The 14,145-nt window shown below is 35.8% G+C and overlaps 1 protein-coding gene across 1 annotated transcript in view; it reads right to left on the bottom strand.

Annotated features, from left to right (window-relative positions):
• The window catches only part of LOC129232399 (peptidyl-prolyl cis-trans isomerase D-like), a 104,849-nt gene that overhangs the window by 1,207 nt on the left and 89,497 nt on the right, over nucleotides 1-14,145 (bottom strand). Inside the window, exon 10 of the mRNA XM_054866544.1 lies at nucleotides 3,880-3,922. Within this exon, the coding sequence (XP_054722519.1) occupies nucleotides 3,880-3,922 (43 nt within the window). The remainder of the gene's footprint in view (nucleotides 1-3,879; nucleotides 3,923-14,145) is intronic.

Below are 14,145 nucleotides of genomic sequence, written 5' to 3'. Positions count from 1 at the left end.
CTTTTCGATGCAAAAAGTAATGAGCTTATGGATGAAAAGACATTCGACAGATGCCAAGAGCTAGATAAGCAAACAGCTTAAAAGGTAAAAACAGCGGATTAAGCAAACACCAATGAGGAAATTGTAAACCAATTGTGGTGGACCCAACAATATAAACTTGAACTTTCTGCTGAAAAACGAACTTTCACTTCCACCAAGAAATAAGAACTGTCACTTCCACCAGAAATACTAACTTTCACTTCCACTCAGCAATGCGGCAGAAAAACGGCCGCCATTGATGTGTCGGCAGCAGTTCGTCTTTGTGCGTTAACTTGTGTCTTGTCCATGCTCGTGCTGAGCGGCTGGTTGAATAGTTATGTTCGCGTTTACTATTTTAATTGCTTTTTAACGCTTTAGCATTTACCAGTTATCAATAAATGTTTTACCAAGAATGTTCGTCATCTATTGAGATGGCGTTCCTTAACTGGATGGTGATATTTAACAGACATCAAATGTTAAAAAGTAATTGCTACAGATATGTCCACTTTACGTATACGTGAAGGATGGGAAAGGAAGTCATACTTCAAAAATGCAGAATGCTTTTCTCCAGCAAGGAACAAAAAAAAGTTTGTCAGGAGCAGAGCTGAAAATAATCCTTTCTAGTCTCTACTTCAAAAGCTGTCTGCTATTATTTCCTTCTATTAGGCGCCGCACACGCTGGAATGGATTCCCTCCACCTCTCTCTTTTTTTTGGAACTGTATTCCATTTCATTAACTGATAAGGAATGATCCTAAGCTTATTAGTGCAGAGCATAGCAAATTCATATGGGTTGTTTTTGCTTTTTCTTTTACTTAAAAAGATATCCACACACATCCTATCATGTCTTCACACCCACCTTTCAATTCTGTCTACCTAACACCTGCACTGCAGCTGCCTTTATTTTCTTCATTTCATGTAATAGACAAAACATATAGCTCTAGTTGTGCATATAAATATGTTATTTGAACTGCACCCTCCACCATCTGGGGGGGGGGAGGGTTCAGTAGGATTGTTTTTTTAAAGAGGGAAATAAGAGCTCTAATGCTAGCTAAGGTTCAAAAACAATAAAATTGAGATTTTTCAAATGCATTTTCTAGAATTGAATTTAAAAAAAAAATGATTTAAATCAATGATTTTAAAAAAAAAAAATCAATTGATTTAAATCACGATTTAAATCACTGGTTTAAATCAATTGATTTAAATCACTGGTTTAAATCAATTGATTTAAATCACTGACACCCTGGAAGAAATATTTACTAAAAAGTTAGAATCTTGACTGAATGTCTTTGACATTTTTCGTTTTTGTATATGATGCAATACCAAATAAAAATAAAACATGTCATACACAGTGCAACTATTATATTTTACACTATTCATTCTTTGTAAAACAAATAAAAAACAGCTCAACCTAATACGTTTTTTATCTTCCGGATGCAAACGAAATATAATCCCTGTCAAACCAATCGACCGTGTGATTTCAAATGTAAAATATTGACTGGGAAAATATTACGTAAGCAAGGGTTTGAATCCCCCTCCCCCTCCCCATGTAAAGGTATGTAGAGATTTTTCCAACCCCCTCCCCCTCGGGACCCTTATGTAATTAATGAATGGCCCCTTACCCCGTTGGAGTGGCATGACCATATCATTGTTCAAGCACACTGCATCCAATGCAGCATCATCAAAATTTAATACAATACATTTTTACTGCATAAAACAGTACATTCTTTTAAAAAAACTTTTTGCTTAATACAAGAAAACCTGAGCCAAAATAAAACCAAAAAAAAATAAATTTTATATCCATTAACTTTCTTTGAAAAATTCCATGTATTTTTCGATGCCCTTGCCATCAGATAAAATTTTTAAAAAAAGCTAGGGATTTCGTTATCTATTAGTATTTCCGAACTGCAATGGCAAGCCAGTTTTAGTCTGTGTAGATCAGGGGTGCACAACATTTTTTGAGATGACGGCCAAGAACCAGAGAGGGAGGGGGGGGGGGGAGCGCTAAGGGAAAAAAACCTTCTTGCATTTTAGCTCAGTAAGTTTTATACTCTTTCCTTTTAAGGTGAGAATCAGAGAAATGATGAACCAGATGAAAATGTTAATAGATTGCTGCACAATCAATCGGAATCATAGACTAATAATAAGAATAGACCGAGCTATGGCAACCCTTTTGGTGCTCATAAACCAAACCATGTGACTGGAGTTCGATTTGTAAATCTGTTATTCCAAGCTGTAAATATTTTGTTAACATAGTGAGTTTTTCGTTTAGATAGTAGTGTGCATTTTCTTTAGTCAATTTCAATAACTCTCTAAGCAATTAAAGATGCAAGCGCCCGAAAAGAATCGACAAACAGTAAGATTTTTACCTACAATTTCAATTTAAGATACCGATTAGTACGTTCTTGAGTTAACGCAAAACGTTTACGCCAACGCTGACGTAGCAGTTCTGAATGAAATAAAAGTTACTGAAAACTGTGATCAAAAACTAATTACTAATGTCAAAATAATGCATAACTAAAAGAAAAACAGTTCAATCATCTCTGCACCTGGAAAAAAAAAATTATAATGAAAACACATTACGTCTTAAAATACATGTCGAGTGCCAAACTAGAGATAATGCAGTTATCTAGCAACCATGCTGCCAAAGTGTTCGCCAAGCCTCCCACCAGTCACATGATGTATCCATGAACCAATTTTTTCATCAGCAAGTCTGGGAAAGCTTGGTCTACTCTTATTATTAGTCTATGCTCGGAATGTACCGAATTTATCTAAGCCTCATTTCTCACATGCAGTTGAATAATGTGTTGTATTCATACGTTTGCAGTAATCGGCACAGCTTTCAATTTCATGACTAAATTTCGTTTTACACAGAGCTCCATTTTCGTTAAGGAACCATCTCTATTAAATGATTCTGGTGAATGAACCAACTTGGCTAATCCAATTTTGGTAAACAGGGTACCCAAAAATGGCGGTAAAATCGACCAGCATTTAAACTTGAAATCGGGGGGGGGGGGGGGGAACACTTGTTGGCCTGAGCCTAAAGGGGACCCAATACTTTTTTTAACTGGAATGAAATAGAGGTAAACATAATGGAGGGGGGGGGGTCCAAAAAAGTTATATGTGATAGGCCCCAAAATTTCTGTGCACACCCCTGCTTGAATTAGTAAAATTGTATATGATACAGTAGAAGACCATTATAACGCACACCTTGAGATGAGAGCTTTTGCGTTATACAGGTTTTTGCGTTATATAGGTCATTTCACAAATTTTGAAACTAATATTCAGAATATATCTATACACTAGCGCTTCAGAATGAGTTTTATCTGCAATGAGTATTAAAGCACTAATATTACAACTAATCATTCACAAATAAATATGTTTCACAATCAAAATCCTGCACGTCTGCTAGCTTCATGGTTTGCCTAGCAGCTGCATTTTCAAGAGCCATCTGAGATTTTCTCTTTACTGTGAATATTAATTTTCATTTAAAAGCTTTGAATTAAGCTGGAAAGATGAAAAACTGTTTCAAAATTTAAATTTCCTAACCATTTTTATGTTAGCAAGGCAAAACAAAGGGATTTTGTAAACTTAAAATCCTATTGTTTACTTCTGAAAAGCTGTGCGGTTTATAGAGAATTGCGTTATATAGGTCGGCGTTATAAAGGTATTCTACTGTAAATAGCAAGTTAGTTTAAAAGAAATTGAAAACTTTTTTTTCAACTTTTTCAAAGACCCATGGGCTGATTCATCAAGCTATGCAGGCCACGGGTTGTGCATCCCTGATGTAATCAGTCCTCGAAGGAAAAAAATTAAATAACTCGCAAAAAAAATTCAACTGGAAGAAGAAATATTGCACTCACATCGGTCATTGGGTGCCAGCCTCAGGGCTTCTTGCAAATCTGCCTGCAAGAGACGGAAATAGATTACCACGGATGCAGCGACGAAAAGAAAGATCTTGTGCAAAGAGAGCAGGGTTGCCAGATTCAAGAACAGTAACTAAGGGACGGGCTTCTAGAAGTGAAATGGGGGGGGGGTAGAGGTTTGGGGCAATTACTGGATGTGGTGCATTTTTAAGGGGTGCTTTCCGACAGAGAATACTCTTTATGATAAATCTGAAAAATTCAATCGTTACAAAGCGTTAAAATTCAAAATTTCGCCAGTCAGAGCATGTATTAAAATCGTTTTCATTGCTATTGATGACGCATGCGCACGATATATTTCCAACATTAGTTGGTTGGTTCATTTAGATTTAATGGTGCAGGATCCCTTGAGGGCTACACTGCGCCATGTAGTTAACAAGCAAAGAGGAAGCAATCAATCGGATACTCATGATCTGCCGCCAAAATAAAAACCGAATTAAAAACGAAAATAATTTTTGCGTTTGCAGCCACAAAATTTTCTTATTGCTCTTTATTTCAAATTTTTTGTTTTGCTTCAGTTTTTCCCGTAAAATAATGTCTCGTTTGGTAAAATATTGTTATTAACTAGAATACGGGATTTTACCCGTCCCGTATGGAAGTTCCCCGGGACACGGGACAATTTTTCAAAATACGGGACTGTCCCTTGAAATCCGGCTGGCAACCCTGAAAGAAAGTGTCATAGGAACCTTGAGTGGGCTACATAATTTTGCAACAAAAAAAACCATTTATAACGCAGTTAAGGCTGGAAATACAAAATTTCAAAGGTTCTGAGATACAGTGGACGCCGGTTAATTGAATTAGTAACACTAGAACGTTTTCTTCCCCTAGAACGCCAACTGGTGTCATTTCGACACTGGTCGAAACTAAGCGAGATATTCGAACAAAATAAAAGCAAATTTCATTTTAATTTGTGAATGGTAATAAAATAATAAAACGCCGTCCAGCTTATTGACGGACGAATTATTGTATCTATAGGGAAAAAAATAATTATGAAGATTGTTTTCCAGAAAAACTTACCCACATCATGTACATTAAACACAGACATAATTTATACGTTTGGTGTACTTTCCACATGCTACTCTTTTACAGCAGAAACATATTTTGGTCACCGCATTTCCATTACAATTTTTTTACCTGACATTTTTTGTGCTTTGGTGGGCTGTTATTTTGAAATTCATGTTCATTTCTTTTCTTTTTTCCTGCGAATTATTGATATATTCACTGCGCATGTTGCCTTTTTTGAGAGACATTTTTAAATTTTCGAACTATAATAATATAAAACACTCGAATAAAAAGCATCCTAAATAATCCAGAGAGCTTCCAACACATATGCAAGCGCATCTGTAGAGTATTCTTTCATGTTGAAAAATAAATAAATTAATTAAATAAAATACATATTTAATTACCTATTAAAATTAACATAAAATTAGATTAAGTATCAATATAAAATTAATTTTTCAGCACCTTAACTCAGCCAACATGTGATTGGTCCATTGAATATTTAAATTAGCTTTTGGCTGTTGACCAATCAGGTGTTGGCACACATGTAACTGCATTTATAACTGTTGGGTTTTTCAGCAACATGTTTTGATTTTCACCATGTATTCAGTTGCCTTTTATCTTGCAAGAAGCAAGTGGTGTTCATGTTAAATAAAAAGATTTATACAGAAAGTTTTTTACTCTGATTTGAAACAGATAAGTAACTTTGAATTTTTATAACAGCATCAACTATCTCAGCAAAAAATAAAATCCAAAAGTCCTGTGCAATTGATAAATCACATCACATGAGCATCAAATACAGTAGGCGCCGCTTAATGTGATCACTCTGGGACAAATACAATTTGATAACAACAACCGAAAGGAATCCAGGAGACACAAAAGTCGTTTTCTTTTCAATTGGGAAGCATTTATTTTTGCAACCATAAATTAAAATTACCATGCCTAAGCTTAAATTATAAATTACTAAATTAGCAGAATGCAAATATCTTAATCATAAAAGGGAAAACTAAAATATGCAATTTTTAAACACATGGTAATCTTTACTAATAATAAAGCTGAAAGTCTCTCTGTCAAGATCTCTGTGACGCGCATAGTGCCTAGACCGTTCGGCCGATTTTCATGAAATTTGGCACAGAGTTAGTTTGTAGCATGAAGGTGTGCACCTCGAAGCGGTTTTTCGAAAATTCGACGCGGTTCTTTTTCAATACCAATTTTAAGAACATTTTCCCAAGCAAAATTATCATAAGATGGAGGAGTAAATTACGAGATTATCATAACGTGGAACCGTAACATGGGCACAAGCCAATTGGCGAGAAAATTCGCCATGCATTATTTATAAATGCACAGGCGAACCAAAAGACCTTTTAATTTTTCTACTACGGGCAAAGCCGTGCAGGTACCACTAGTCGGTGATATAAAATATGACCGTTTACTCGCACATCCTTTTCCCCGACATTTGCAGACCACAGTTTCAAAGCAGATTCACTTGTTTAAGGGGTCACAGCACCTTTCAAGCAATTTCTTTTAATTTATATAAATTTTATCTTTCTTTGAAACCATAACATGCATACTTATTTCGTAATCAACAATTTATTTTCAAAATTTAAAAACATTGCCCACTTTTTTTGAAAATTCAAAAAATTGAGGAAAATTTCAACTTTTTAAAATCCCTTCTAAGGCTTTTTTATTTTTGCACTCATTTAAAAACCCTTTTTTGCAAAACGATCACTATAATCATCTCTAAAAATCTGTGCATTCATTTGCTTATGAGTTCATTCGAAAATTTTCTGTGATTAATTATGTAAAAAATCAAAGTTTTAAAAAAAAAAAAAATGGTTTTTAAAGGTTTAACCTGCTCTAAACGTTAGAGTCATTTATAAAATGCTTATCCACTGCACAGTTTTGTCAAACATGTTATCTCAATTGCAAAAAGTATTATACTTTAAAGCTGTATCTTTAATAGAAAAAAATCCTTAGGGATTCTAATGACATGAAAACACAAAAAAACTATCATCGAGAAAAAGCAGTTTGAAGTTTTTCTTTTGCATAAGAACACACAGCGAGCATGGCCTAAAACCACTCATAACTTTTAAAATATTTGAACTAAAGCAATGAAACTTTTTCCCCCGAGTTAAGAATAGTTTTTAGTTTTGAAATAAGCAATAAAATTTTTTTTGATCGTTTCGTCATTTTTGAGGTACTGTAACCCCTTTAGTTTTCATTCAGCTAATCGCTTTATTTTCAATCTCGTCTCGATTCTTCAGGGAACTCACAAAGTAATGTAAATTTTTAGCTCTGCTGCATCATTTCTTTGACTTAGCATGGGTAAATTGCCGAAGCGTTTTAAAATGTTGACTTTCTCCCTGACAGTTAAACCATGACGCTCTTCCTTCCGGAATCTACGTTAATTGTAAATGGGAGGAGCTTACCACCTGCAACCATGCAAATTTGAAAACAGTTTGAAAGTTTGTGAGAAAGCGATAACAATAAACGAAGGCACCGATTACAATGTCCGACTTTTTTAACACGTGCTAGCATACAAGTGTCTCTGGACTTTGTGATTCTGATCACATTAACCGTGATCATATTAAGCGGCACCTACTGTACTATATATACCCTGACGAGACTAACTTTCTGTGAAACATTTTGTAGTTTTCAATAGCAGTTTAAAATTTTTCTAGGAATGAAGCTACAGAAAGTTCGCCCCCAGTGTCCACAGACTCCCCTTAAGAAAACTTTCTTTTGCACCTAAAAAAAATTCAGTTGCTGGACATGGCATTGATGTAGGACCTCCATTGTTGCCATCACTTTGTAAACTATTAAAGAATTGTGTAGAGATTTAAAACAAAGCGAAGTTAAATTAAAATTTAAACAACAAGCAAAACCATGCCGGAAAAGATAGAAAAGCTGAATGTGCTTCGAAACTGGTTTACGAATGTCAGGGAAAACGGTCATATCTTACTTCACCTATTACCATGTGATTAAAAATTGCATAATTTAGCTTCAACTTTTTATAATTCAGATATTCCCATTCTGCTAATTTAATAATTTATAATTTGAAAGTGCGTTCAGTTGAGTCACGGTGATTTTAATTGGAGGTAGCCAAAATAAATGCACCTTAATCCGGAAAAAATCATTATTTTGTGTCTCCTGGATTCTTTTCGGTTACTGTTATCAGTCGGTTATTGTTATCAAATTGTATTTGTCCCAAAGTGATCACGTTAAGCGGCGCCCACTGTATATATCATCAGATGTGGCATCAGAAACTATCACGTGATAAGCAGGTGTTTGCTCACAGGCGTCGGTGTCCTTCAATACTCTGGCGCTAATGATGGAGCTGCTGCTAAAAAAAATAAATTCAGTATATTGGAGATAAAACTATTGCAGTGTCCAATTGACACCACTCCGGCGTTCTAGGTAAATTCCCCCATAAAATCAGTTTTTAAAAAGCTAATTTCTCATAACTTTGTGCGTGAGTTTTCCTTACACACAGTAGAAGACCATTATAACGCACACCTTGGGATCAGAGCTTTTGCGTTATACAGGTTTTTGCATTATATATCGGGTGAGTGCAAAAGTTCGTGCGGAGTTTGTGAACGAAAGTCATACAGTGATTAGGCAAGCAGAACTCTTTATTCAATCAATGATATATTCTCCATCGTCGTCTATAATCTTCTTCCAACGTTCTGGCAGCATACGGATGACCCGATCATAAAAACTGCGTGGTATAGATTCGAAGAACGAAGACACGACGTTTTGTAAGGCACTCAAAGAGTCAAGTTTTTTTCCCATTTAAATGATTTTGCGATGACCGGAATGAGTGATAATCCGATGGTGCGATATCAGGAGAATACGGTGGATGAGTTAGGGCATCCCATTTCAGGCTGTTCAGTTTGCGCAGCGTCTGTCTTGAAACGTGTGGTCTAGCGTTATCTTGATGAAAGACTACGCCTTTGCGATTCGACAAACTCGGACGTTTCTGTTTGATTTCACGGTTCAGATTAGTTAATTGACGACAGTACTTGTCCGAATCAATCGTTTGGCCGGCGAGGAGAAACTCAAAATAAATTATACCCTTGCAATCCCACCAAACACAGAGCATCACCTTCATCGGGTGCAAACTGGCCTTTGCCATTGCGTCACCATGTTCACCTGCCTGTTTCCATGTGCGTTTGCGCTGAACGTTGTTGTGCAGGACCCATTTTTCATCGCCTGTCACTGATCGATCCAAAAACGGCTCGTTTTTGAGCCACCCGAGTAAAGATACGGCAGCAGAAATTCGATGGATTTTGTTACTCTCGGTCAACAAATGGTGAACCCATATATCGAGATTTAAATCAAATCCGAATTTTTTTAACGCCGAAAAACGGTTGATCGGTCAACGTTAAGTGCTGTATCAACTTCCTCTGTTGAAATTCGCGGAGTATTCTGAACTATAGAACGCAAAACGTCGTCATCAATGTCAGAAGGTCGACCTGAGCGTGGCTCGTCTTCCAGCTTAAAATCTCCGCAACGAAATTTTGCAAACCATTTTTCCACAGTTCGTTTAGCTGGTGCTTTATCTTGATAAACGTCTTACGGCTGCTGCAACATTTATTCCCTTCCGAAACTCGTAAAGCATAACATGCCGTAAATGCACTTTATCAACACTCATTTTAAAAGTAATCTTTCTCGAAGCAGTTTGTATCTGCACAAATTATTTTGATTGGAATGAAAGCTGCACATGTCACCTTTCCAATGATCTGACTTACGTAGATAGTGGCATTAATGACAATACGTTATGCCCGTTCTAACGCCATCTATTGCAACTCCGCACGAACTTTTGCACTCACCCAATAGATCATTTCACAAATTTTGAAACTAATACTCAGAATACATCTATATATTAGCACTTCAGAATGAGTTTTATCTGCAATGAGCATAAAAGCACTAATTATACAATTAATCACTTCCAAATAAATACGTTTCACAATCAAAAGAAAGTGAATTATCTTGTACTTCTGCCAGCTTCATGGTTTGCATAACAGCTGCATTTTCAAGAGCCATCTGCTGGTATTTTCATTTTACTGTGAACACTAATTTTCAATTTAAAAGCTTTGAATTGAGATGGAAAGATGAAAAACTGTTTCAAAATTTAATTTACCAAACAATTTTTATGTTTGCAAAGCAAAACAGGGGGATTTTTTGAACTTTAAAACCTATTGTTTACTTCTAAAAAGTCGTGCGGTTTATAGAGAATTGTGTTATATAGGTCGGCGTTATAACGGTCTTCTACTGTATTAAATAAAAGTCATGAAAATTCGTATGGATTCCGTGCAAATTTCAGGTTTTGCATAACTTTTAAAATTTCGACACCTCTCGGCGTTCTAGTGTCGCTTGAATCCACCGCTTTAACAAATCAAATTATCCAAAACAGAACAAAATCCAGCTTCATTGAATCAGCCGCTTTATGGAATTGAAACTTTTTAGGACAAGCGCGATTCATAGAAGCGGCGGCCACTGTAGTGAAAAGATAAAGATTTTTTTCTAGAAAATTTAGAAAAAAATGGCAAAATTGATTTTTTATGAATTAAAAGGTAGTTCACCAGTTATATTTCCTTCGAACACATAACAAGTGTTCTAAATACAGTCAATTCGCGATAACTCGAATCTAAAGGGGGCCAACGAAAAACTTCAACTTACCGCTAGTTTCGGTTCTCGGCATTTTAATATTAAAAACCATCGAGTATTTCAATTAACATGTACACATAACCAACAAAATTACAGAATTTAAAGCACAATATGCGCAGTTTAATCAAAAATATCGAGAGAAAAAACTAGTATGTTGTGGCCATCACGAAACTTTCTTCTATATTTTTCCTTTTTCTGATCCCTCCCCATGCTTGACGAGGAAGCAATATTCCTAACAGAAACAAAATTACACATGCAAAAACTTGACGACCATCCCAATGTCTGAATTATTGTAAAAACAAAACAAAGAGCGAAAATTGAAAGTTACTTTAAAAGCCTTGCTTGAATGAATTACAAATATTTTATTTGTTAACAAACATAAAATGGCAACAGTTAAAAATTTTAAATCATTGAGATAATATTTCCGATCATTTCCATACAATTAAAATCACAAGAAATACGCAGACGACAATCTATTGCGATTTATCTTTCTTATTGTTGCATTAATAAAAATATTTTTATTCGCAAAAAAAAAAAAAAAAAAAATCAACACCTCTTGGAGCGATCGGCGTCAAAATAGAACCAAAGCCTGTTTACGTATGGATTCACATATATTCCAAATTTCAACCAGAACGTAGCATTACTTCTTGAGATAGGGCACTCAAAATGGAAAAAAAGAACGGGCGATTGCGCTACCCCCTTTTTAGCTGTTGACACAAAAATAAAATCAGTTCTTATACCCACTAAGGGCTACTTGCCGATAAATTTTTCTTTCACTCCGTTCATTATTTCTTGAGATACAGCAGTCACAATTGACGACAAAAAACGTTCTATAGCTCAACCCCCCCTTTGAGTTATTGACACCAAAATTGAATCAGCACTTGTTCCTGTTAATACCAACATATGGACCAAATTTTCTTTGATTCCGCCCGTAACTTCCTGAGGAATAGCAAGCACGCGTAACTCGAAAAACGCCCCATTGCTCCACCCCCCTTGGAGGAATTCGCGCCAAAAACTAATGGGCACAAGTTCACATAGGGGCACATATGTGTACTAAATTTCGTTCGATTTCATGCGGTAGTTTTTGTTGTAGAGCGGCCACAAGAAACTGGTCACACACAGACGTGACACACATACATACACACACACATACATACACACACACATACATACACACACACACACAGACAGACAGACATTTTCCAAAAATGGTCGAAATGGACTCAGCACACCTCAAAACGTTCGAATCCGTCAAAATTCGAAATTCGAAAATTTGCACGAATCCAATACTTTCTTCTATATATTAGATATAGAAGAAAGTAAAAAACAAAAGAGTGGTTTTGCTTTCGATACTGCCGGAACCACTCGAATAGAGCCGATTCTGCTTCAGGAAAGGTGCACATCTTCATTCGTTTCCAATTCGGATTCGTGGGTTCTACCGGTTTAGAAGTTTATCTTTATGGGCAGAGTACTTGCTCAGGCATCTTTAATAGTAAAGAAAATTCACTCTGTCTCAGGAACTTATCAGCAAATGATTGAACTAAAGAATGTAGGGGAACGCATCTCAACTTAGGTCAACCTTTGAATAAAGGACTAGACAACTTGACAGCTTAAAAGCAAATTCCTAGTACAGTAACATGTCGAAGTTTAAACAGTACAGTACAACAAAAGAAAACAAGCTGCACTCATTTTTGCACATGTAACTCCTTTATCGCACATCGGCTCAACAGGTGCTCTTCTTACCTCAGAGGTCTATTGTGCAGGAACTGCAAGTGAAGGTGAATCAATTTTTCTCTTATAGTCACTAGTTTCTTTCTTTTTTTGTACCTTCTTTCAAAATAAATCTCGAGTCATGTTTGAAAAAACTTACAGTTAAAGGAAGTTAACTGTGAGATATTGAAAATAATTAGCATGGAATTAAAGAGGAATGGGTCGGGACTTGACGAAAACTTGGAGTTATAGCAATATTCGAGTTATCGGACTTTGAGTTATCGAGAATTGACAGTACATATAAATATCTTTGTTGTCCTTTTACAAAAAAGGAAGTATTGTATTCGCAAAAATTTTTCACTCAAATCGACCTTCATTTCCATTTTGCTCACACCGAATGAATGTTGAGTTTTTTTTCGACTCGACCACACGTGGATAAGTGCCTAAGAAAATATAGACACCCGAAATAACCATTTTGACGATTCCCGAGAAAAAAATAATGAGGTTTCTTGTGACGTCTGTCTGTATGTATGTATGTGCATATGTGTGTACGTATGTCGCATAACTCAAGAAATGAATGTCCTCGAAAGTTGAAATCAAACAGTCAAAAAGATAGAACGTATGGAGTCAAAATATGTCTGATGTCAGCTCGTATTTTTCAGAGTCTTTAGAATTGAATTGAGAGATATTTATATATACAGTCAATTCACAATAACTCGAATATTGCTATAACTCGAAGTTTTTATCTAGTCCCGACCCATTCCTCTTTAATTCCATGCAAATTATTCTCAATATCTCAAAGTTAACTTCCTTTAACTCGAAGTTTTTTCAAACATGACTCGAGATTTATCTCGAAAGAACGTACAAAAAAAGAAAGGAACAAGTGACTATGAGAGAAAAATTGATTCACCTTCACTTGCAGTTCCTGCACAATAGACCTCTGAGGCAAGAAGAGCACCTGTTGAGCCGATGTGCGGTAAAGGAGTTACAGGTGCAAAAATGAGTATAGCTTGTTTTCTTTTGTTGTACTCTACTGTTTACACTTTGACATGTTGCTGGACTACGAATTTGCTTTTAAGCTGCCAAGTTGTCTAGACCTTTAATTGAATGGCTGACCTAAGTTGAGATGCGTTCCCCTACATTCTTTAGTTCAATCATTTGTTTATGCAGTCGACGCTCGATATAACGACAATATCCGTCCTAGATAAAAAGGTCTTTATAACGAGTGGTCGTTATAAGAGGTATAATTTTAAAAAATAAACACAGTCATCATGCATGCCCCGTTGTTCCATAAAAAAAGGTACTTTTTCAAACATTCCAGTTAAATGCCCAAATTATTTTTATCATAGGTTTTTTAGAAAAATCGTGTGCAAAATACTATGACAGGATATTAAAGAACTTTTAAAGTAGAAAATATAGGGAGGAAAATGTTACACACTTACAAATCTGCTACCACTACACTTTCTGAAGATAAAACAGACGTTTGCCTCTTTAGCAGACGTGATTTTTGCAAAACATTATTTTCCGTTTCAGATATAGGTGATAAATTGTGTTTTTTTCTTTGCTTTTCTAAGAAACATTTAAAAGTCCCTCGAGAACCCCAAATCTTAAAAACCACTAGATTCAAACACCAAACTACCAACACGTCTGTCAACTCCCTTTTCTTAGGAATCTGGAAATTTCTCGATTTTTTCTCCCATTATTTTTCTGTGCTAGAATGGTAATCCCCCGCCCCCCACCCCCTCTCAAAGTTGTATTTGACATTGAAAACTTCAGGCAGATGTCCGTAAACAATAATCAAGGTCATTTCAAGCTACAAACTTGTTT

The sequence above is a fragment of the Uloborus diversus genome, unplaced genomic scaffold (assembly GCF_026930045.1).
Source record: "Uloborus diversus isolate 005 unplaced genomic scaffold, Udiv.v.3.1 scaffold_12, whole genome shotgun sequence".
Classification (NCBI taxonomy): Eukaryota; Metazoa; Arthropoda; class Arachnida; order Araneae; family Uloboridae; genus Uloborus; species Uloborus diversus.
The sequence above is the reverse complement of the archived record's forward strand: the minus strand, read 5'-3'. Positions and strand labels throughout refer to the sequence as shown.